Source organism: Coloeus monedula (assembly GCF_965178545.1).
Source record: "Coloeus monedula genome assembly, chromosome: 1".
In the NCBI taxonomy this organism is placed as follows: domain Eukaryota; kingdom Metazoa; phylum Chordata; class Aves; order Passeriformes; family Corvidae; genus Coloeus; species Coloeus monedula.
The window spans coordinates 143,177,011-143,202,805 of NC_138781.1; the positions used below are offsets into that span (position 1 = coordinate 143,177,011).

Below are 25,795 nucleotides of genomic sequence, written 5' to 3' on the forward strand. Positions count from 1 at the left end.
TAAGGAATTAAATATCATTTAAAAGCAGAATATACCAGACTTGTGACACACTTTTTGTCTCAAATTTAAAAAGAAATTAAAAAAAAAAAAAACAAAAAAAACCCAAACCTTGCAGGGTTTTTTGCCATTTTACTCTGCTTTCCAGGGGAAGTTTAGTGTGACTTAGGGATATAAAAAAACCTCATTAAAACGAAACCAAACAAAAAAAAGGGGGAAAAAACCACCAAAACCAAAACAATCCAACACCCCAAAATGATGGGTTCAGTATTATTTGTTTTATTTTCAAATAAAATAATTGACATATGTCATGTAGGTGCATGTCGTAAGCAGTTCACTATGTTTGCTATGAAAAGTGTATATAATGATATACATAGTTCCTGTTAAGAGAACGTTAGAGAACTGTACTGGAATTTCCACTGATTCATGCAGCTGAGTAAATTCCCTAAGATCCAATAAAATTAGAGACTCATTAATATTTTCCAGAACTTTTATTCTTTGCTTTATTTTCCCACTGTATTTCACACATCCATACAGATGTTTTCTGCCAGAGAAAATAAAGACCTCAACTTATAGTAGTTGCTATCATTACTTCTCCAACATCAAGGGAAAAAAAAAAAAAAAGCCTAGAGGAAGAAAAACCCAAACAACTCCCAAACAAAAACTATCACCATCAACACCTGTATTTGAATCAGTAATTTTACTTAATTTCTCTTCAATTCTATTCTGGATTTGTTGCATTTCTTCTAAAAGTAAGGTATTTATTTATTTTTATCATTAATTTTAGTAGAATTCTTACCTTTAACATTTTTCTATTAAGCTACCTAAGAAAATAATTCCAAGATGTTCATTATACATTAAGGATATGCTCATATTTATTACTGTATATTCTGGTAGTTTTTATGATCAATTCTGATAGCAATTGTTTCTCAGGACTTTCATTGAAACTCTTATTATAAGGGCTTTGTGACAAATAAGTATATTCTAATATCCTAGTAGTAAATAGCTGACTTCACACTAAATTAGAATTCTAGACTTCTTTAGGCTAAGATATTCTAGACTATTTTCATTACCACTTTGTCCATTGTCAATATCTCTCTTTTGGTGCTGTACCATAAGACCAGTTCCATTTTTTTCTATGACATGGATATAAAAGTCCTGTGTAGCAGTTCTATGAATCCAGATGAGACTCCTGGGTCTTAATGTAACCTGTAACTTGTAATACTGAATCAAAAGATTCCACTTTTGCAAAGACAAGTGAAAGCTGCAAAAAAAGATATTAAAAGAGACTAAATGTGAAGGTTTTTCTGTGTAGCAGAATTGAGAGGGGAAATAAGCAATATAACATTCCCAATTTCCAGTCTAGAAAAACTTGAGAAGAATAACGGCATGAAATATTATTAAAAAACAAAATTAGTCAAAGAGTGGGAATAAAGGATATTAATAACCTGTGAGCACCAAATAAATTACCTAATTTGACATGAAATCCAGCTCTAGCAATGAAGAATGAGCATAATAACTTAGTGTCAGAACCTTTGAAACTATAGATGTAAATGAGGTTTCTTTTCTGCAGGTTGTTTTATGAGATGAAAAGAGTAAGAATAAATGAATACAGAATCTTTACATGAAATGGCAAAAATGTGCCTACGCTTATTTTAGTTGTCAGTAGTGTCAAACATGAGCACAGTAGTGAAAAAAATCTACATACCAATGTATTATTGAAAACAGAGATTTATGTTATTTATTATTCAACAAAGTTAATTAACCCATCAAGATGACCTCAGCTGAAAAGGGAAGAATTATTTCCTGGCATTTTTTTTCTTCTTTACAGGGCTTGTATTTCATAAAAAGATATAAGAAGGCAGAGCCCTGGACAAAACAGGGCTTGGGGCATTTCTCTTGCAATTTTCAGAAGAGCCTCGTCTTGACAGCTATTCAAGCTGTACTAAAACTGTTCAGGATGAATGGTTAAGTTATTTTAAATCATTTTTAATCCATGGCCCACAGAGGGAAGTTCTCTGCTGAATTCCTTGAAATAGCTGAATAGTTCTTTAAAGATGAAACATCATATACCTAATTTGAAAGTCTAGTTGTTATTATTATGCAGCAGTACTGAAGAACAAAGAGAAGCATATGGCTAACTCTAGATATATTAATTCAGTATCACTAGAGATACAGAATCCCCCTTAATTGAAATACCAAGAGTTTAAAAAAGATATTTAAAAACAGTGAAGACAAAGAAGTTAGTTGCTTATATATTTTTCCAGAAGTTTCCAGAATGAATATAGTGGAAGAGAGGTTACACTTCAGGGGTTATATAGCCACAGAAACCTTTCAGTGGCTGAAAGCTGATTGAGAAAATATAAAAACTACCACTGATAGATTAATGCAGTGAACATTCTCTGCTGTTAGCTTACATGGTTGCTTTGCCCCAGATGGTATGTCTGCGATTCTTTTTACTCCATTAACAGCATTGTTCTCTACAGAGCTGATAGATAACTGGTTTTTCCTTTACAAGTAACAATCTGCCAACAATGATTCATTAGCATTTTAAACTGGTATTTTTGTATGAAAAAAGAGTTGAGTAAAACTGGGATAAATATTCCCCAGTTAACACATCAAACATGTCTACATAAGAATTTTGGTTCAGATCTTCCTTCTAAGTCTTAAATGTGCTGAGTGGTTTTACTATGAACAAATTAGCTTCCTGTCAGAGGAAGCACATTGAGAAGCTCAGCTTGGTGCACAAAACATGTGTTCCATCTCCTTTTGGAAAAAAAGTGGTCAAAATTATTGACAGATCTTTTTGTCTACTTAGAACCAATGAGTAATGATGACATATAGCCCAGAGGACTGGACCAGATACAGTCCAAGGAAAATTCTCTGAGCCATATGTAACGCAAATGTAGATAATTTAGAATCAATTATTTGTTTCATGATTTCATCATTCTGCTGGATTATTTGTTAATTCAGACAAAAACACAGTATGTGAAGTCTAGCCTTTCTCTTAGGAGAAGAGATGAAAGGTATTCCTGGTATTATTGTTTGGAAAGTGCAAATGTTGATATTTAATGTACACACTAACCTTAACAGCTCTTTTCTTCTACCCATCTGTCTTTATTGAAAGCTCCTCTAGTACTAGCCATGTATTGGAACCACACTTCCTTATGCCTTATGCCACACTTCAAATAAACTTCATTCTTCCTTTTTGCATTTTAAACATAGGGACACTGTTATAAAGGTGTTCTCCAAATGAACAGAATTAACATCATTTAATCATGTCACAATTAACAACAAAATATGAGATCTTACAGACCTTTAAAAATTTAATCATATTTCATCATTTATCTTTATTTGAGATTTAATACTAATATGCAGAACTGAAAAAAGCCATTGTTCCAGAAGTTTCTGAGTCTATCTGATTACAGGCATTAAAATAAATATGCTAAAAAAATCAAAATTTTATAATTATGATAATATATGTTTTTATGATCAATGTTATTCCTGACATTAAATTAAAGCAAATACAATCAATTTAATAAATAAAAGAAATAATGTAAAATATAAAATTGTAAATATGTCACCTGTTAATACTGTAAACATACAAAGTTTTCATGTAAACAGACAATAACCAATTTCTTGTTGAATATTTAAATATTTTTCCAAGGGGAAAATGTATAAAGAAATCACAGACTTGTCAATCTCTTTTTATAAGTAGGATAGTCAGTAAAAATCTATTCTATGTTTCTGACTGTTTCTCAGGGTTTATTACATAGACAGTTGCAGTGTTACCAGTATAGAAAAAGATCAAGCACAGTAAATTGTGAGAGGCAGTTTGTAACCTTGGAGACACAACTGTCATGATTTTAATCTTTGCCTGTTATTTTATTCTAAAAGACAAAAGTGACTTTTCACAATAAAATGTCCTGAGACATTTAGGTTTTTAAACTTTGACAACAGAATTACTTCAGAAGCTCTATTATGTTTTGTTTTATTTCTTTTTTTCAATTTGAACATTGTTTCTTCTCATCAGCTATGGAGAATAAGTATCCAGAAATCAATTTCCTACTATTATAATAATGGGATTACTCATGAAGTATTACTTTGTCATTTAGGTATTCTTTAAAGAAAAAAAAAAGTGAGATTGAGAAAAGAAGGCAGTTGCGTTAAGTGTTCTAGTTTTTGCCACAGATTCAACACCCAGAAAGTTATCCATCTTTTAATAAAAGAAGCCAGAATGAGAAAAGAAAGACAAAAAAGAGCTGTGAAACCTATAATAATATTCTCACACTATTATGGCTGTTATCAAAATTATGCACTGCTGTTCACAATGTCGTGCAGTAACACAACTTGCATTTTAGTCAATATTTTCGGTGATTTAAACATTAGCTCAGTTCTAATTCTCATCTATATCTGATTAGGTTCACCATGAACTAGTTTAAAGTTCTACTGCAGATACTTAGATTCTTGTTTACTCCACATTTCATAAATTCTTAAAATTACACATAACTGGAATTAAAGTCAGGCTATTTAACCCAACAATTAAATGCAATTATTTCAGTAGCACTTTCAAAAAAACTTGAATTTTTAAACAAAATACTTGAAAAGGGTATTATGTTTTCCTGTAGGATTTCATGTATGTCATCTGACTGTACTCTTAAGGGCATCCTCAAAACTTAAAACAGAAATACACCGGTAATCACTTCAGTCCCAGAACAACTACATTTCTCAGAAAGTAAAAGTGGAAAGGCTCTAAGATAAATGATAAAAAAGGTTTACAGCTAAGAGCAGTAAAACATCAGAAATAGAAAGTGAATTTTTTTTTCTACTATTTTTCAGTTATTGAAAACAAACACCAGAATTTAATGATAAGTTGCACAAAAATTAATTACTTGAACCATTAAAATACCCACTCTGTAAGTCTTCCTGCCCTATTTCATCTCCTTTCTCCCATATTCTATTTCTTTAATGTCCACCATTTCTTCCACGTTCTGACAACAACTTTCTTAAAAATATTTCTTATTTCTGATTTGTCGTTAGCTGAACTCATCCCTCTATCTTAATTCTCAAATTACTTATGGAAGAAACAAGAATTGAACTGAGTTAATTCTGAGTCTGCAGGGAGCTCATTCCTGCACAGTGATGTAACACAGTAGGCAGTGTTGTTGCAAGAGAAATTATGGCAGCCATTACTCTACCTTTTATAAATTTCCTCTGTCACTAGCTTTACTTTTTTGTTTTATTCTGCAAGGTATACATTTTTTGTGTGCTGTATATGATGTATATTCTAATTCTCTGAGTAATACTTGTTTCCATGTCATCTTCAACAATTTGCCACAATAAAGCTTTAAAGATATGCATTTAAAGATTTATTGTAGTCCTATTAGTCTGATACAATAGGTGTGTTTTAGGTTACTGTATTCCTCCTCTAGTTATATAGTTGTTAAGTGTTTACTGTTACTGGACATTATAGCATATGAACTAAATAATAATGAATCTCTTCTGAGAAGTAGGGGTCCTCTTTTAATTTGAAAATAAAATAAACAAAGCCTCTATCCCTCTCTGCTATATGCCAGTGAACATTCCAGCTTCAGACCTGTAGCTTGATAAGCAACACTTTTGCTCATTCATGAGTCATTCACTTAAGTGAAATTAGCAAATAATACAGTTTTACAGAAGAAAAATTATTTGGGATAGAATGTAGTTTAAAAAAGAGAATGGCAATCCATACAAAGAGATATTGCAACAAATCCCTATATTTAGTGTATACACTAGTTCAGTTTTCTGAAATTATCAGTTTATGGATATTCTCTTATATACTCATGCCTCCACAAATGACAAGATAACAATATGACGTACATATTTCACTCTAAATTGGAATACTAGCATGCTTTTGATTTCAACTGAAATTAAAATTTTGATTATATATAGAGTTAAAATGAATGTCTCTAGAGTAAATAAAATAACCCAGCTCAAGGTACACATGATGAATCGGAAAGAAGCCCTGAAATTGTTTCAGGTGTTCATTTTATAATAGATAATTCAGGCAACTGTGAAGTTGCCTTAAATAAGAGAAGATACCTAAACTTGTACAATTAAAGGGTCTCAAATTCTGAAAAAAGCGTCTGGATAGCGACTTTCTCTTAGAAATAAGGCTGCAGTGGTCCTGTCAAAGTTTCCACCAACTTTTTTTTCCTCCTTCTGTATCTTTTCAAGAATACAGTTTAATTCTATAACACAACCACTTAGTTCAGGTTTACTGTGCAGATATTTTACTGAGGATATGTATTAGAGCTGACACATATGGAATCAATCTGTCTTGCTGTTTATGTATAGTTCTACTTTAAAGACATAAATAAAAATACAGTAACACAGATTTTGCATGTTGTGAAGATACTAATATTTCTGAAAATATAAACATAGTTATAATTTGTTGAGAAAAACAATGCAGCCCAGCCACACATGCAGAGCTCTCTTCAATGTATCTGCTAATAGAAAAAGACAAGGAGATCACTTTGCTTACTTTTGTCTCCTAGAGAGACAGAAAATAGACATTTCATGACCGTAGTATCCATACCTAAACACCTGGTTTCAATTCCTCTCCAGAGTCCAGATGACAGACATTCCCTCACTGCAGAGCCAACTAGCATGTATCCTGAGTCACAAGTAAATATAGCTGTAGATCCATAAGTGATTTGAGTTCCAATCTTATTTCCATTTGGAGGTGTAGGAAGTTCTCCACAGGAAATAACTTCATGGCAAGACAAAAACAAAACACAAGTATACAGCTGAGAATCACAAACACACATATGATAATACCTAACAACCAATAATAATTATCAACCAGTCAATCAGATAAATAAATTTCACACCTTGAAATATTTTGGAGAAATCTGTAGAAAACGTAGATTAAAAACCTGCAAACAAAAACTATTCCTTCCCCAGAAATTACACTTAAGAAAGAGAGGGGGAAGAACAATTAAAATAATTTCTGTGAAGTTAAAAATGTCACTCAAAACATTATTAAATGCTGTTTAATTACCTTGTTTTTATCAAGTACTTTCTGCATATTGGAACCTCACCAGTGCTATCAGTTTTAAAGTTATGTTTCTTTAGGAATAGGCCATTTGGATCACCTAGGTCATAATGAAATGCTTACCCTAGCATTCACACATTACATTTTTATAAAGAGTGAATTATATTAATGGAATTCCTTGCCATTTATTTACAACTGGAAGCATTTTTTCAATCAAAATAGCATTTTTCTTTTTCAATTTTCTTTTAATAATTAACAAAGCCAATTTATTATTAGTAAATAAGAGGCTGAAATTAGGTAGCACACTTTATGCCTAGAAGAAAATGTCATAATATTTCAAACAAAACATAGTTAAAAATAGTTTATTTTAAAGCAAAGAGGGATACAAATACAAATTTAGTATGTAGAATATATACATATATACAGAGAGAGAGAGATAGGTACAGACATATACACAGTATTTTTAACACTAGCAGAGATGAAATATTGCAATTAACTTTTAAAAATTCTCTCAATTATTAACCATATTTCCAGTTATAAAGAACCCAAAATTAAGGTTAATTTCCAGTATAATTAATCTGTCTTTGAAATTGCTTTTTTAAACCACTTTTTTTTTCATATGTATTGTGAATGAATTAGAAATATATTTAAAGCCACAGTTATCTGGCTTATTTACAGACTTTTTAGGTATATGTGGATTTATACATAAACATGCAGATACACACTTTCAATACAGGTACCAAAAGCACAGTTATATCCCACTGTCAGAAGATACATCACACAGTATTCCATAAAGAGAAAGAGTTTTACGGCTTCAAATTGTAACCAAAACACCACAGTTTTGAAAAACGAGATGTCTAAATTTAAATTTATAAAGAAATGTGCTTTTCACAGCAGTGGGAGTGGGAAAAACAATTGTAGCTACATCTTTAGTTGGTTTAAATATCTGAATATTAATTATTTATTTTTTGAAAATTAACTATTCCAGGTTATCAGCATACCAGCTAATGGGAGGAATGATGTGGATATGAGCAAATGCATGCTACATGGTAACTAGCTGAAAGGAGAGATTATTTTATTTATCAAGTATGCAGACAGGACACAAAGGTTTTCCGTTTTTCAAGACTTTACAGCATTCCTGACCTAAAAAAAATATATAGGAAAATATTCTGTTACTACTTCTATGTACTTTTATAAATTCAGGGACCTTTAAAACTCAGAAGTGTGCTTACAGATATGTCCTTGTCACTAAATCTAATGTATTATATTTGTAAATAACAGCGTTTAGGATATCCAGGAATTCCAGCCAAGAAACACTTTTTCTAATTAGCTGTTTTGAACACTAAATTAGTTAATTTCTAATTCACCCAATAAAATACTTTTTCCTGAAATCTGTACAGCGGATGCAGATACCACATGTACTCACTTTGGCAGTAAGGCCGCTCATTTCTCCAACTCCAGGTGCCATTAGCAAGACACTCGATAGATGCTGGCCCCAAACCATAATACCCAGGATCACAGCTGAAAACTACTTTTGTTTTATACTCATAATGTGAACCATTCACTATTCTCCATCTTCCATGTTCCAGGGTAAAAGAATTGATGCTCGGACATGTAACAACTTCCAAAATAACAAAAACACATAGTTATTGGTGGCTTAGTACAGGCAAATTGGGAAAATCTGTACCATTATTAATCAATAAATGTATTTTAAACACAGTGACATAATCTTTGAAAACTAAGGCTGTATTTGAAATTTCCTGTGGTTAGAAGGTTATGAGTTGTCTCATTTAATTAATGATGATCCAGAGAGAGCAGGGATTGTGTATGCAGAGTGATGCAGCTGGTGTAGATAGAAGCTATACCATGGTTGAATTCACTGTAGGTAGACCTTCCGTGACACTTTACATCAGGCACCAGAATCTTTACTAAAATTTCAAGTAGATTTAAATGGAGGAATTTTTTTTTTTACCCAGGTAAACTCTGTGAGATATGATAGACTTATTTGAGAGACTGCACATTGGTGACAGATAAAATCATATCCATATCCAAGTTGCTATTCAACAGCTATATATTTTTGTCTCATTTCTTAATTCTAAGTGTACTTCCTCCAGATATGGAAAAAAAAAACATTCTGCAACACTAATATAATAAAAAATAATATAAGAAGCATAACAATTTTTCCTACTTTGTTTTTCTCTATTTTCATTGGTTTTTGAGAAAGAGGAAAATTCATGACAGAATGAAATTTTCAAAAACAATAAGAAAAAAAAGGAGAAAGGGGAAATCCTTGAAAAATACTCCAGTGTTAATTTACTTTCATTTCCAAAATTCATTGGGTGAGATAATCCAAATTCTAATGCGCATGAGACACTGACATCCCTGTACTGGTCTCTACAATCACCTGGGTTTTCATATCCTATTTGTAACTGCTGATATTCACGTCTTTTTGGGAATAAAATGCATTTTCTCTGCAGTGATGATACCCCAAGTTTAGATGGTGTAGGACTATAATGACGGGATGAATATAAATAATAAGCAGCAGTTTAAACAATTATCACAGAGGTTTTGCAATTCTGGATAGTAAAAAAGGGTTTGTTAACAGTATATGAATTGTGCAGCTCTCACTGAAGAGATGACTTTTGCAAAAAACCTCTACAACCATTAACTTTGATTTAACTGTAAATGAATTATTAGTTTGATTTCATTCTTTAAGCTCTACTATATTTACTCTGCTGTTTGAGTGTATTCTATAAGCTCTAGCATAATTATTCTGCTTATGCTGTTAAGTTTCAGCATCTCTTAGTTACGTATATTTCATATATGTATTTCATAGTAATTTAATACCAGCAATAATTCATAGATTGAAGTAACCTGAAGATGAAAGTTTAAGTCATGTGAAGATTTGTTCCCTGGGTAAATAAAAAAATGTACAGACAGCTTTTTACTCACCAGAGACTTTTTACATGTTACTCACCTACGCAGCGAGGTGTTTTATTGTGATTGCTCCAGGTACCATCCGGCTGGCAGACTGCAGTAGTAAGCTCTTTGGCTGATAGCCTATATCCATCATTGCAAAAATAAGTAACACGGGTGCCAACTAAGTAATCTGTAGTTAATATCCCACCATTTACTGGAGCTTTAGGAATTCCACAAGATATTGCTGAGTAGAGAGAAAGACAAAGGTTTTTATATCCACTGACCTCAAAGAGCTTATGCATTGCAACATTGCTAATCTTAAATTCATAAAAAAATTTTAACTCATTAATTTTTAACTCATTAATGTGTGTTTTAAGCAGGCAAATAAATGCTCTTAAAATTTTAGGGAATTGAATCCAATGAAGCTTTTGCATTTTGATGGAGGAAGCAAAAAATAAGAACAATGGTTCATAACTCTGCAGCTAACCATTCAAACTTTGTGACCTCTGGCAAAACACTAAAAGCAACTTTCAAGATTCTATTTTTTCAACCTGGAAAGCAGAAAGAAAATACCCTTTTGAAAATATTGAATCACAGAATCATAGAATGGCCTGGGGTGAAAGGGACCTTAAAGATCTAGTTCCAATCCTTCTGCAATGGGCAGGAATATCTTTCACTAGGTTGCTTAAAACTCCGTCCAGCCTGGACTTCAACACTTCCAGTGATGGGGCAACTACAACTCCCCTGGGCAACCTGTTCCAGTGCCTCACCACCCTCACAGTAAGGAATTCCTTCCTGATATGTCATTTGAACCAATCCTCTTTCATTTTAAAGCCATTCCCACCTATCCTATTAAGGCCTAAGGCCTGCATGCCCTTGTAAAATGTCCCTCTCCAGATTTCCTGTAGGCTTGTTTTAGCCCTCATCTTTGTCATCAGTGACTTGGGAAGTGCAGCTGAAGCACTTGTCAGTGAAGACTGAATCAAAACCACTGCTGAGTATCTCAGCTGTCTCCATGTCCCAGGTAACCAGGTCTTCTGTATCCTTCTGGAGAGGGCCCACAATTTGCCTAGTCTTCCTTTTAACAGCAATGTATCTTTAGAAGCTGTTCTTGTTCCCCTTGACAGATGTATTTTATCACATCTCTAGCTTTCCTAACCTGATCCATGGTTGCTTGGACACTTTGTATTCCTCCTACGGTGCCTGTCCTCACTTCCACCCTCCCTAGGCTTTGTTCTTGTGTTTCATTTTGTCCAAGAGCTCCTTGCTCATCCAGGCAGGTGTCCTGAAGTTTCTACTTGACTTTCTCTTTGACAGGATGAGACATTTCTGAGCTTGGAACAAGTGATCCCTGACTATTAACCGGGTGTCTTGGTTCCCTCTTAAATCTAAGGCTTTATTCCATCGTAGTCTACCAAGCAAATCGCTGAAGTGGACAAATCCTGCTCTTCTGAAGTCAAGAGTAGCTAGTGCCCACTGTTCTCACTGCTCTGAGAATTTTGTACTCTGTAATGTCACAGTCACTTTCCTTTCCTAGCTTTACATTCCTCATCAGCCCCTCCTTGATGCTGAGAAAAAGGTCCAGCATAGCACCTCTCCTAGCTGGCTCCCCTTTCTCTTAGAGTAGCAAGTTGAAAACTACAAATAAAAGTGTAAGCCACTACTTAATTAATTTTCTTTAACAAAACTAATGTACCAGAGAAGATCTGGTTCTAAATAATGTTCTGTCTGTTTTGGGAATAAAAATAAAAACTAACCCTTTTCCGCATTCTAAAACCATATATCTAATGTAGGTCAGATCAAAAAAAAAAGTGAAAAAACAGGGCTTAGGCATTTAAGTCTGAAGTACCTTACTTTGAAGTCAAATCTTGAGCGCTAAGAAAGTACCTATCATGCCCACACAGGAAGATTAATCCTCTCAGACTATGTATAAATACTTGGAAAAAAAAAAAAAGCACAATCTATTTTTGCCCCTACTGGGAGCTGATCTGACATAAAACTGATCTGCTTCATAAGCAATATAATAACTATGTGGCACAGTATCAAAGCTAATAATCACAGCTAAGACACAGGTAAAGCACCAATCCTATAAAAACTTCCAGGGGTGTAGGAATCAATGTTAAAATATTCTCACATTGCCATAAAAAAATCCCTTGCACATGACATGTAAATTTTTTAAAAAACCAACAAAAATCCCCAAAAACCACAGTACAGACACACTGCTGAAAAGATCACAGAAAACTATTCCTAATTTTCTATCACCCTATCTTGGCAACTATAAGAACATATACCTAATGGCTGTCACAATATCTACTGGCACCTAGAGACAAATACACATTTAAAAGAAAGTAAGAAAATTTGATTAGGAGATGGAAGACCCCAAGAAACTGTAACTGAATTCAAAATTCCAGAGTGTCTGAGGACATGATGCCAGACAGGTAAAAACTGACAAGTTAATTAAACCAGAATATCCATCTTCCGTCTTTTACTGAACATCTGATAAAACTGTACTATTTCACTTGCCATCACCAAAGAAAGAAACAACTTCTATGACACTAAAATGAAAACATGTGACCATGTTTATTACTTCTTAAATTCCTCAACAGCTTGGATTGCAGACTAGGCAAATTCCAAGATGATAACCATATGCTTGTATAACCAAGGTATAACCAAACAACACTGTTTACTGCATAACTGGCCTAGCTTAACCTCTTCCTTCAAAAGCACATATTAATGATAACAAGAACTTTGAGACAATAACAAGAGTTGCCAGAACAATGTCCACTGCGTTACATCAGGGCCAGCACTCAGCAGCACAGAAAATGAATATCCACTTTCAAAATACTTGTAACATGTAAACAGCATTGATTACAATCCTAACCACCAACAAATTCTACAACATTGTTTATTCACATAATGCACATAATTCACATTCTCTCTCTTTTACCAATCACTAAAATATATATCAGATACATTCTGGCTACAACTTGAGATGTTCTGTATCTACCATTGAGATTAATTACTCCTTCAGTATTCAAAAATTTCCATCAGTGACTTGATAAATTTTGAGTCATATTATCCATGTTAACAGTCAATCTTGTGGCACAAGAAAAATAAATCCCTCCCTTAACCTTAAATTTTTAAGAAACAACATGCAATCCAGCACACCAAATGCTTGATAACAGACTTTTATATAAACAATAGAGCTCCCAAGCGTTACCCAACGACATTTTAGTTGACAGCAGTTTTGACCTGAATTTCATATATGTGGAAACTTGCACAGAAAAGCTGCCCAGAGAAATTGTGGATGCCCCATCCTTGGAAGTGTCCTAGGCCAGGCTGGATTGGCTTTAAGCAACCTGGTCTAATGAACAGTGTTCCTGCCCATCCCAGAGGGATTGGAACTAGATCTTTAGGGTCCCTTCCAAGTAAAACTGTGGGAGACAGAGGAGTAGAAACTCCTGCAATTAAAGGAGGCTTTGATTTACAACCCTGGAAGAGACTAGGTCTGGCTTAATTGACAGAGATTTGTGGACTTTAAGCAAAAGGATTACAAACTTGTGTTCCTATCATTATAAGTAAAATTGTGCACTGGGTGTTTTGGTGAAGGGTTTTAAAATATAATAGTGTGATTTTATATAGTTTAAGTTAAGAATGTAGATGGTATAAGAGAGACAACTGTGTGTATGTGACATGAGAAGTTATTGGTCAAGACATAGCTGCATTGCAGTGAGAAGTGCCACAGGTGATAGGTCATTAATCTAAAACAAAGTGTCGTTTTAAGTATCTATTGGATTAGAAAGTTATAAATTACGATGTAACCCTAAATCTTGTGACTAGTCGCCATTACTCTGAGGTGGTGTAAAATCTCATGCCTGGACTGATGCATTTGTTATTTTAAACAATAAATTCGTGTAATTGCATAGTCCCATCCCTGAAAGTTATTTTCCTCCGACACGTGAAAGCGCGAGAAACGGACATAAAACCTTGTATGATTCTATGAAAATTTTCTTTTAGTTAGGGGAAAACGTGACAATATCAGGATAAGTTATTGCCACATCAGATCATTTGACAGGAAAAAATGACAAATAGGAACTATCCAAAATTCCCTAAAAATAATCTATCAAAGAAATGTTTGGTCACTGTACATCAGCTTGGGCAATATTGTGAATCAAACTGAAACATTAAAATCTATTCCTTTTTCACAAACTTCAGAACACATTTCCACTTCCAAAGATATACATAAAAAACAAGACAGAGACCTTGGAAAATGGAAAACCTTAATTATATTAGTTCTCAAAGAACACCAGCATTTTGAAGACTTACCTGAAATTTCAGAAATTATTATTAGACCAGAATGAAGTTCTTAAATACTCTTCACTATGTCTTAAAGCAATATTTTTTGTATCTGTCAGGCTTATTAGATCCTCTTGAAATACTGTTTCTTCAAAGTACATTTGTTTTTATGAGGTTGAAAAATTTTAGCACAGAAGTATGTCCATAAAATATTTACCTGCTATTAATTTTAAGTCAGAAAACTGATGGCTTACATTACAAAAGGAAATAGAAAGTTTCTTAGAGTATATCTTTTTGAATAAAAGAATTTACCTTGACAAGCTGGGACTGGAACATCCCACGAGTAATAACCATATGGAGACTTCCTGCATACAGCAGTACTTTTCCCAATGAGCCGAAAGCCTCGATCGCAAGCCCAGCGAACCATACTGTTGAGCTGTCCACCTGTCTGACTGACAATGAAACCATGCAGAGGCGACTCCGGGGTGCTGCAGTAGAGAGCTTTAAACATAAATATTGAATGAATAAAATACGCATTTAGAATTCAGATAACAATTCTTGAGAAATTCTTGTTGAACTCAGTGGACATCTGATAGGACACTGAGAAAATGTTACTAAAAGTTGTGTCTTGTGCTGATAATGCATGCATTGAGCAATTTCACAAAATATAAAGGTGATAAAAAAAGAGCTTTGTAAGCACTTTATAAGATTTGGGTTTCAGTAGCCTCCAAAAAAATAGAGTGATAACTCACTTTTATAACTGGCTATAGCTTTGGGGTTTGGGGTTTTTTTACCATCTTCTTTTTAAATCAAATAATCTACTGAACTTTAGTTTATGATGAAATATATTGAAATTATATATCTATAAATTTCAGTAGTATACGAATTTTTGAAAGAAGGAAACATCTAGCACATCCTGAACATAACTCTTTTAAAATAGTCCTTTCTTTATGGTCCTAAATAAACTCTTTCATTTAAGTTTTCTGATACATTGAAGTGAAACAATTAAAATAGATTTTAATGATATTGATGACTGCCACGATAAATCCATGGCAAAAAATACTTAATCTGATTTCAGCTGTTGATTAATTTAGAACACATTAAGTCTTACAGAAGTCTTATCTAGAGACTATGAAAAAAATCATAGCTCATTATGAGAGCAAATAAAATCTCTAAGAGTTACAGTTTTTATCATCTGAAATTATTTATGTACTTAACAACTCTGTTATTAAACACTGGTCGCTACTATGTTTCCTTTATCTCCCTTTTTCATCGAGTACCAGGTAATTTAGGTTTGTCTGTCTTTTCAAAGGAGTGGGCCAGAAGGCTCTTATAACCTGGTAACCAGTTTAAGATGAATTTTGGTTAACTTGGTCTCTGATTAATTTGATTAATGCCTGCTGGCCATCACAGCCACTTTCCCTTTTTGTAGAAAAGAAAACTGTGTTGGAAGTTTGTTTCCAAGCGCTTCGTTTATGCTTTGAAAAAATGTTGATAACTACTGATATTTATTTTCTCAGGCATACAGCAAACTGCTGCTTCACTCTCTCTTTAAAACTTTGCATGTCTCATTAATTACTTCAGGTCAATGTTTTTCTCCTGTGAAAGCTTCCTCTGACCAGAATGGAGTTACATGGCTGTTCATTTATGACAAATATTTATTAAACATATTAAATCAAAGAGCAGAATGGGAAGTACTGCTATATCTTTCAGACCACATACTATGAAAATATTTTCTTCCTTACACTAAATCTCTCCTGACTTATCCTTTCTTGAAACAACCAAAGATACAGACACCTCTACTTCTCTAGTGTATAAGAAAATATACCAGTATATTCAGTGTGAAGCAATCACTAGAAAATATTTCCTGTCTACCTCTCAACAGTTCTCTCAGTACCTCTAAGGAAAGACTATGAAGAATTTTCTCTTCTTTCTCTTTTAACAGATCCAACAGGTAATACGTGCAATGAAAATTGCCACAATATATTATTTTGTGTCTAGTAAACAGTGAATTTTATCTCATTAACAACAGATATTTTAAGCCTGAGAAAACTGTCCTCTCCTAAAGGGAAAGATGACACTGATACAGTTTCACAGTATATTTTGATCCCAATTATTTTTCTTCAATTGTGAAGTAGCCAAAAATTAAGTAAGGAAAAACAAAAACACACAGCAGAAGAATTTCATACTTATTCTTTATTTCTTTCTCTACTTTGTGAAATGAAACAGCTTTACGCCAACAACTTCTTTAATATCTGCAGATACTATCCCCAGTACTCTTCCTTGTGTGTCTTTCATATCTATGTTCATCATAAAAAAAGCAAATACAGGTTTTGTGTAATTGCTGTAAATTACAACAAAACTAATTTAGCTTGATTAATTAAAATAATTTTCCAGTAAAATTAATATTATACAATAATTCTGTTAAAGCAATTTTACTAAAATCTAACTTTGTCAGGTACCATTTCCACACACTATTCATAAATATGTTAATTTGAATTAATAATACATAAAACACTGGCTTTTTTACATACTAATTTATCTCTTTTAATGTTGTTTGCTGCTTCTGTTGAACCTTAAATTAAAGTGTTCAACCCTTCAGGGTCTCATATTTTTCCACTTTATAGGTGTTCACTCCTGCCTTATTGTAGTGCTTTCCCGTTTCACCAAAATTCTTAATGGTGAATTGTATAAAGATCCAGTTAGAAAAACATCTCAGTATGAAGAGGCATACAAGTGCAAGTAAATGGGAGAGAGAAGGGGGAAGCTGCTTCTTTTATCTTTAGTACTGGCTTATGCCATTTTGAAACCCTGTCTTTTATTAATTCTCTACAGAACACGTGTGGGGTTTTTTTCCTCACAAGATGAGGTCATCAGGTTCATGTAGATAGAACAGGTTTGACTTCCTTTCAGTTTGGTTAATTAAAGATACAAAACATAGCTTATATTACTCTTTTCACATAAACATATATTCCATATTGAAATTTTATGGACTATAGAAAGTCACATTAGCATACCTATATATCTTATCCTGAAACCCTTTTTATTGGTGCCATGATCTGCTGACCATCGGAGAAAGACTTCATGGCCATTGCTGGTTATATTTAGAGAAGATGAATAGTCCCCGCTGAGAGATATGAGCAATGGACTATGACTATTTGGTCCTTGGTACCAAGGAAGGAAAAAAAGAAAGGAAAGAGGAGTTACAAAGTTTAAAATAACATACAATGAACCATATGCACACAATTAATATACATGTAAAACATTCTTCAAGCAAATGGCAAATTAATTTGAATTTAAAATTGAAATTATATGTTATAACTGGAAGCTATGTATTTGCTCAAAACAAAAATTATTTCTATGTATAACATGACGTACAGTTTTAAAATACAGTAATCCAGCAGGTTTTTTTAGCATACCAAATCAAAATATTTGCTTAAGATTTTTTATACTGAAAAATTATTATATGCATAAACAATAGTAATTAGACAGATGCAATATAAAAATACAATGATATAGACAAGGTATCATCCAAAGTTATGCATCTTATAGTTACCATCGAAAACCTCAAGTATATCAAATTCCTTTTCTGTCTGGAAGAATTCGAAGAACATGCTGATATTATAACCCTTTTCCACAGTAATGGTCCATGCACACATCTGGAGATTTGGGTAGCTATCAGGATATCCAGGGCTCAGTATTACTCCTGTTGAATCCAGACGCATCTCATTGGCTGGACAGAGCACTGTGAAACAGAAAAATTGGCAAAACAGTCTAAAGCCCATTATTTCTGTTTCGTGTGATTGACAAGATTTTATTGAGTTTAAAAGAACTGGATTACTCATTCTATTTCCTTAAATTGAGCAACAAGGTGATTTAAAATATGATGGAGTTAATTTTGAATTTATCTGGTTTCACTAGGTCTCCACAGAATAATAATCTCATTAAATAGAAATAGTTGATATCACCATGTTATTGGAACTTTATTCAAAAAATATGTTTGCTTCATGATATATGAACAAATGCCTGCAGTATATTCAGAACCTAACACTGCTAAAAAGGAGCACTGAAAGTTTTTTATATTGACAACTCACCCCTATTATGAAAATGAGTTAGTCCTGAGTTACACAAGGAAAAAAATATAGGATCTTAGTTTTCTCAAGAATACTAGAAATAATATTGTCTCATTAATTACAAAAATCAGGTTTTGTGTTGAAAAAGTTATTGGACTATGAAGAGAGATAAACAACACAGAAAAGCAGAGAATGGGAGAGAAAAAGAGTACTCATCTTCTTAAAAATCTTTGTAAGAATCACAGAATATTTGGGTTGGAAGCAATGTTTGAAGATCATCTAGTCCAATCCTCTGCAAACCCATCCAAACTGATCTGTATCTGCCCATATATTTTAAAAATATTTGTATCTCAGTTGCAAATTAGCATCTAGTTGTTAAACTTAAAAAGTTGTTTCTCATGTCCTGTGTTTTTTTCAATTACTCAAGAAGAGACTGAATACAACACCTCCACCCACTTAATAAAACTCATATGGATGGAACCTGGCTGTAAAACTACAGTGCTGTGCATATCTCAAGAAAATGAACAAGGTAATCCTCTTAGCTTTATATGTACATACAGATATATATACGTACACATATATTTATATAAAAATGTGGGGCAGGAAGAGCATAACTAATCTGGCTGCACTCATTTATCTGCAGCTGGTTTTGTCTTGCAAACTGTCCTTAATTTGAGGATTTTCAGTTAAACATCCCTCAGGAATTTTATAGAGAATTTAAAGACTTGTTTCTGTTAAACAGATTCCCTTGGGAATTGGGTAGCTAAGTTTTCTATGAATCAGAGAAAATGTATCTGAGATATAGTTAAAAGTCACCATTAAAGAATTTTCTCAAGGTCCCCTAATTATGATGCAAAATACAGTTTGAATCTTCTTACTCTGAAATTTTCATTTTACCCTGAAAGTAGAAGCTAATTTAAAGCAAAATTAAGGGAAAAGCTACATGTTTTGTATGGACAATGCTCTATTTTAACAAAATAAGATGATAGGCATTGGCTAAACTTGTGGAATTTAGTGACTATTTTCACGTCTAAAGGAAATTTGCAAGAATTTTAAGAAATGCTCATTCAACTAACACACACCAAACAAAAACAGAGAAAAAAAAAAAAGTGACATAGTTTAAAATAGTGCTAAATGTGATGTAAACTAAGCTGTAATAATTAAAATTACCAAATAAATCTTATTTTGCTTCAATATTTTTTCTTAGGAATTGCTCATTTGTCAAGTATACCTTCACTGCAATACATTAACTTCAAGACCAATATATTGTTACTTAAATTCTGCTAAGCAGCATTCTTCAGATTTGCTTATGGATTAATTTTGAATGTAGGTATCAATTATTTTCAAGTCGAAAATTAAAGAAAAATTCCATCAAATCTCACTTTACACTGGCTAAAGCATACAACATATGCACAAGGTTAAAGCATCAGGAACTAACACTGTCAAGTCCAACAACAAACATATGGTCTACCCAGTGAAAAGAACTAGTAAACTAATACTAATATGAACCAACAGAAGAACTGAGTTTTTTACTCGGGAGTGACTCTTATGTAGTGTGTTATAGTCTGCACAATGAAGTATGGTAGCTTATCTATAGACTAATATGATAAAATAAAATCATGAAAGACAGAAATTTTTGGCATGTATTTTTGCTACCTTTATATTTCTCAAAGCTTTCTATTCATCTTTCATTACTGAAATTTAACTTATATACTTTGATCTTCAACCTTAGACATTATATAAATAAATAGAAAATATGCTGCTGTTTATTCTAAGTTGCCAGTTGAACTGATCATTTTAACATAATTTGACAAATTCCTTTGCAATTTTCTTTTTAATTTTCTGACTCCAACTCTGAACACCATGTTAATTTCATTCTGCTTTGAATGGAAATTAGAAGAGCGTCGATTTAATATTTAGTATTGGAACCAATGTTTAGCATTCATATCTGACAGATAAAAGATTAACTACGGTAACTGAAGTCATCCTTCCTGAGTTTTTGTCTTGGGTCTTGCGCTGAATACAAATATGCCTTCAGCAACACACGCTGAGAGAATGCCTCAGGATCAGCACCTATGTCTCTATTTGCCTATCTAATATTACATTATTTTAACATTTAAAGCAATGCCTGGAGGTTACTATGGTTTTCCACCTATTAAATGCTGTAAGTCTGCCAAGTTAGGATTTAAACTTAAATTGGGGTGTTGGAAGCTATTTCTAGACACATTTGTACTTAACTAAATGCATAGATTTTCAGAAATTATCAGTGTTAAAGTTCTTATGAAGCTCACATTTCAATTTCACTTTGCATTTTTAAGAACTAGACTTACTGCTGTGAATTATTTTGACTTCTGCATAGTTTTGTCCATAAAATCATTAGAAAACAGTTTAATCAGCTGTAATAGTAGACCCTTCCAGTTTTCCAGGAATGAGGAGCACAGTATATTTATACAAGAGGTTTTTTTAACTCTCAGCTCAAAGCTTAGGTGAATTTTATAGTAATAATAAAGTCTTAAAAATTAATAAACTGATGTTTAATTTCCTAGCATCTATATTGTACACCATTTTATAACTTTAGAAATTGCCAAGAAACAGTAAAATATTAAAGTTTTACTTGTAAAAGTAGTAGATTTATTCACAATTAATTTACTCTTGCAAAATAAATCTTTCATCGTGAATGTTTTATGGATATGTTGATGAATTAAAATTACTAGAGAAGGACACACCAAAACGTTAGATTGGTAGGAAAAACAGATGGCAGTATTTTTAATATAATACAAATGTAAATCAAATGCACTTATTATGACTGATTTGGGAAAGTACTTTAATCCTGTGGTAGATGTTAGAATATTAAGCTCAGGAACAGATGGATCACAAAGGAATATCACAGCAACTAGCAGAATCCAAAACGGCTTTTGTTAACATAACTTATACTTTTATGAGGCTGTGGTGTTTCGGTTTGGTCTTTTTTCCTTGAAAAGACTTTATCATACATGTTTATAACTGTAGGTCCTTATTCATCCTTCCAGATATAAATGGAAGAATTAGTAAGAAAACATAAACTCATACCCATCACTGGAGCTGCAAAGAGATTCCATTTTTTAAATGAAGCATGTTCAAGGCTTGTCTTCATTAGCTCCCTAATCAGCTCAGTATGAAAGAAAAATCTCACATTTTTTTTTTAATTACAGAAAAATTATATTCTACTGTAACACATCAAATTTCAGCTTAATAAAGACTGGTCTAAAGTGTGATGTTAGTCACTGGCAGGAATGCAATCTTGTTTTGAGCTTACCAATGAGATGGCATTATCTCTCTATTTGCAGTTTTCAGTAAGAAGAAAAATGAACAAACAAATGCATACACACACACACACACACATACACAAAACCTGGTTTTTAGAATACATTGAATAAAAATGGAAGTACTTAAAACTGCCCTGAAAAATTATTTTGTGAACTTGTTCACCCAAATCCATGCTATGTTAATTTAGCATTTTAAAAAATTTCCGTATAAATTTTCATACTATTATGTTGTAGATAAAATGAAAGTCTCATTATTTACTGAATTAGACTCCCTGAAAAAAAAAAAGGAACTATAAAATTATGTTCACAAAGTAGAGCATGAACTTGCAAAGTTGATTAAAAATTGCTATATATTTTGCACTAATATCTGACATATATGAAACAAAACAAAGAGTGATATATTGGGATAAATTGTCAAAAGTCTGAAATAGTTTCAGTATGCTGTCTTATGTAAAGAGATGCAGAGGTTATTTAAGGAATCACCAATGAACTGATCTGGCAGCAGGAAAGTAAAAAGGTGGAAAAACCTTGACAAGTAGGTGGTGCTCCATCCATCTGAAGTCTTTCCCCTAGTCGGCATGTCAGAATCTCATTACCAACCAGTGTAAAGCCTGGCTGACACTGGTACCTTATTATGTCTCCTGTTCAGAGAAACAAAACAGGGCAAAACACAAACAAACAAAAGAAACATTAAACAGCAATTAACCGGGACTTTTAGCTTTGAAAACATTATTGATTAATGAAGTTTCTTACCACCATATTATACAATGGGCTAAATGACCTCTGGCATAAACAGCTTTGATTAGTCTAAGAAATGTGTTAAATGAGCTTTGTGTTGCACACTGTGCTGCATCTATCACTTTTCCCCACCACATTATTTGTTAGATAGTTTGCTTATTTATCTGGGTTTGACTGATGCCATGTGAACCAAATGTCCACAAACCTTTAAGCAATATAATTTATAGTATAACCATTATGGAACTAAATAAAAGTATAAGATCAAGTCAGTAGTTCATACAATCCTGAGGGGAAAAAAAATTAAATAGCAACAGGATTTAGTTGATGATATCTAAATTTGGCACTCTGAGAATAAGGAATTGTCATTTTTTAATTAAGAAACTAGAACTTCGTATAGTTTTATGTACCAATAAAAACTGGCATGTTCCAGCACCTCTCTTTGGTCCGTACTACAGAGAAAAAAAGGAAAAAAAAAATTCTCTTTGTGACCTATATAACTAATCTTATATTGGTATATACTAAAACCCCCCTATTTTTCTTTGACATCACATGAGCAAAACCAGACATCTGAAATAAGATCATATAAATAATATTTCTTTGAAATATAGTAACATTATTGACATGTCTCAGAAAGTCAGAATGTCACCCCCTTCTCTGATCCTTTTAACTTTTACAAATTTGATTTTACTCTTTAGGTCACAGAACCTTAATTCTGGTATAGAATACAACATTGTCTACATGTTTTCTTATGGGTTTTGTTCGTTCGTTTCAGTGTAAAACAATGTTTAATATTAAACAGTATGAAAAGTGTATTTTAAAATTAAGTCAATTTCAAAGAGTTACTGTATTATTTATATGTAATCTCTGAAATATAGATGGAATTCAGGATGCATAGGGAAGAGGAATGATTTCTTAAAAAATGTATTATCAAATAAAAATCTGAAGTATTACAAGTACTATTTCCATTCTGAAAAGCATCCTGTGCACAGAAAGTTTACTTTATGAACAAATTTTGCCTTTTTTTTTTTTTTCTTTATATTACCTATTTCGAATTCATCATCCTCAGCTACAATTTCGGCATTTGGTATATTTGCTGGAGGCTGGCAGACACGGAGCTGATAGGCTACAAACAGGAACAAAGCACAGTTGACATTCTCAAACGTAGTTGTCATAGCCATGCAATAACTGATTTAATATCCACCTTAGCAGGATAAAATAAAAACTCCATTAATTTATTTTGAAACTTTAAAAAGAATCAAAAGAAAGGAAATGAAAACATTGGAAGTTGTGTCTTCATTTTCAGTTATTTAGTTTTAGTGGTGAAACCCTCTTCAGGAATAAGAAGCTTAGAAGTGGTTGTCAATTTTCTTACTTAAGTGATCCCAGTTAAAAAGCAAATATTTTTGTATTTTTCAATCTTTTTTTTTGTTGTTGTTGTTTTTTGGTGGTTTTTTTTAAATACAGTTTTACTGTTGAACTCTTCCACTTTTGAAACCTTTTAACAAATACAAGTTTTGGAATCCCAAAGATTCTACCCAGAGGCAGCATAACTAATGGACAGAAACATCTTGAATGTGAAACTTCCCAGTAAATAAACAGTTGTGGAGCACACATCACCTGCAGATAGGGTCAGAGAAGAATCCTGCTTTCGAAGTTCTCATTTGAAGCTTCACATGAAATAATTTTATGAGATTTAGCACATGATGCAACAGTCAGGCAAAATAATTAGATGAAATAAATAAATAGACAAGTAGGAAGAGTATGCAGAAGCTACATAGATTGATTTTTTTTTTCCCCAGAGATCCAGTGAAAATGGGCCCATGTTTGGAGACGGACAAAACACCATTTAATCTTAATACAATTAGGACAGAAATCTAGGGAAAGAAAGCACATTGATATATTCACACCTACAGTTGAGTCTCTCCTGTTATAAAGTGTACATTCAGAATAAAGTATGCTTGGTTTTCATTAGTATTACATTTTCATATAGCAGTGTTTTATAGCATTTCTCTTTAGCACAGAAACATCAACTACTTATGGCAGATGACAGTTCAGCTTCAATAATACACATTCTTGGTTGCTTCCTGTAATTAGATACTTTAGTACTCTAACTGGTCAAACTTCTAACAATCACAAAATTTCTATCTTAAATAAGACCTATTGTTACTACTACTACCTTTTGTTACTACAGATGAGTCACCCTCATTTGATATCTTCCTATTACACTCCTATTTTGTCAATCATATAATGAAGATCTACTTAAATCAGTGAGTCAGAAAGCCTTAGAATAAAGCAATTTAAAACAAAACACACCAATTAAATATGAAACAGCTGTGCTGTTTGCATCTTAAGAAAAATAACAATAAAAATCATGAACATAATTAAAATTTTATTTAATAAACAAGTCATATAATTAATCTCAAATGTCTCTCATTTTTGGGTAACAGGAGTATCATTAATTTTAATCCTAACATAATTTGTTTTAAATAAATTTGACTCCTTGCCTTTTTTTGACTCATTGACTGCCTTGTCTTTATTACTATAATTTTTGTGCAGCTGATATGAAGGATCATAGACTCCAAGATACTCAGAGATTTATTTATCTTGACAACACTAGACCAAAAATCATTTTAAGTTTCTTTATAAATAATCTTTGTGCTACTTGGTTTGCATCTTTTTTGTACATTAGGGCCCACAACTGTGGTATGACAATTTCCACAACAAAAAAAACAAGTAAAAGGAGATCTTTAGAGACACTTTAATACTAGCAAATTATTAGACCACAAGAAATAGCCTGAAGTTGCTTCACATAAGATTTAGACGGGATAATAATAAAAATGTATTAACCAAAAGGGTTGTCAAGCATTGAAACAGGCTGCTCAGGGAGGTGGTGGAATTACTATCCCTGGAGGTATTTACAAGACATGTAATGTGTTATTTATCATCCTGGTTTACTGATAGAATTGGCAGTGTTGGGCTTACTGTTGGACTTGAACTGGACATAAAATGTCTTTTCCAACCTGAATAATTCTATGATTCTATGAGGATTTTAACATATTTTTGGTCATATACTGATATACTAATAGATATCAATACCTATCAATTCATTAATGAATAAAAAATGTCATTTTGTCCTTTGCAAGTTGATACATGCAATTTAGATGCCAAGATCTGGAATGGAAATTCTGATCCCTGTCAACCTAGCCCTGCTGGAGTCTCTACTCCAAATTCAATTGCTGGTGGATTTTTTTCATTATAGGCTTTATGGATTTGTTTTGTTTTGCTTAGATTAAAGTTCCTCTAATACCATTAATTCTGTCTATCTGTATTCACCATGGTCTTTAGTAAGTCAAAAAGAAAGTCTTCTAGTCACAAGATTTGACCAGGATCCAGAAAACAGGCTGTGTCTGTTCACATTTCCTAGAGTATTC

General features: G+C 32.7%; 1 protein-coding gene across 3 annotated transcripts in view; it reads right to left on the reverse strand.

Annotated features, from left to right (window-relative positions):
* Positions 1-25,795, reverse strand: part of CSMD3 (CUB and Sushi multiple domains 3) — a gene marked incomplete at both ends in the record, with an annotated part of 604,245 nt that overhangs the window by 61,343 nt on the left and 517,107 nt on the right. For 2 of the 3 annotated variants that reach the window (XM_082293775.1, XM_082293773.1), the window contains 8 exons: positions 6,575-6,748; positions 8,460-8,654; positions 10,011-10,196; positions 14,561-14,749; positions 17,266-17,412; positions 17,805-17,993; positions 22,154-22,267; positions 23,407-23,487. In XM_082293775.1, the coding sequence (XP_082149901.1) occupies positions 6,575-6,748; positions 8,460-8,654; positions 10,011-10,196; positions 14,561-14,749; positions 17,266-17,412; positions 17,805-17,993; positions 22,154-22,267; positions 23,407-23,487 (1,275 nt within the window). The remainder of the gene's footprint in view (positions 1-6,574; positions 6,749-8,459; positions 8,655-10,010; positions 10,197-14,560; positions 14,750-17,265; positions 17,413-17,804; positions 17,994-22,153; positions 22,268-23,406; positions 23,488-25,795) is intronic. The other variant, XM_082293774.1, reaches the window with a different exon arrangement.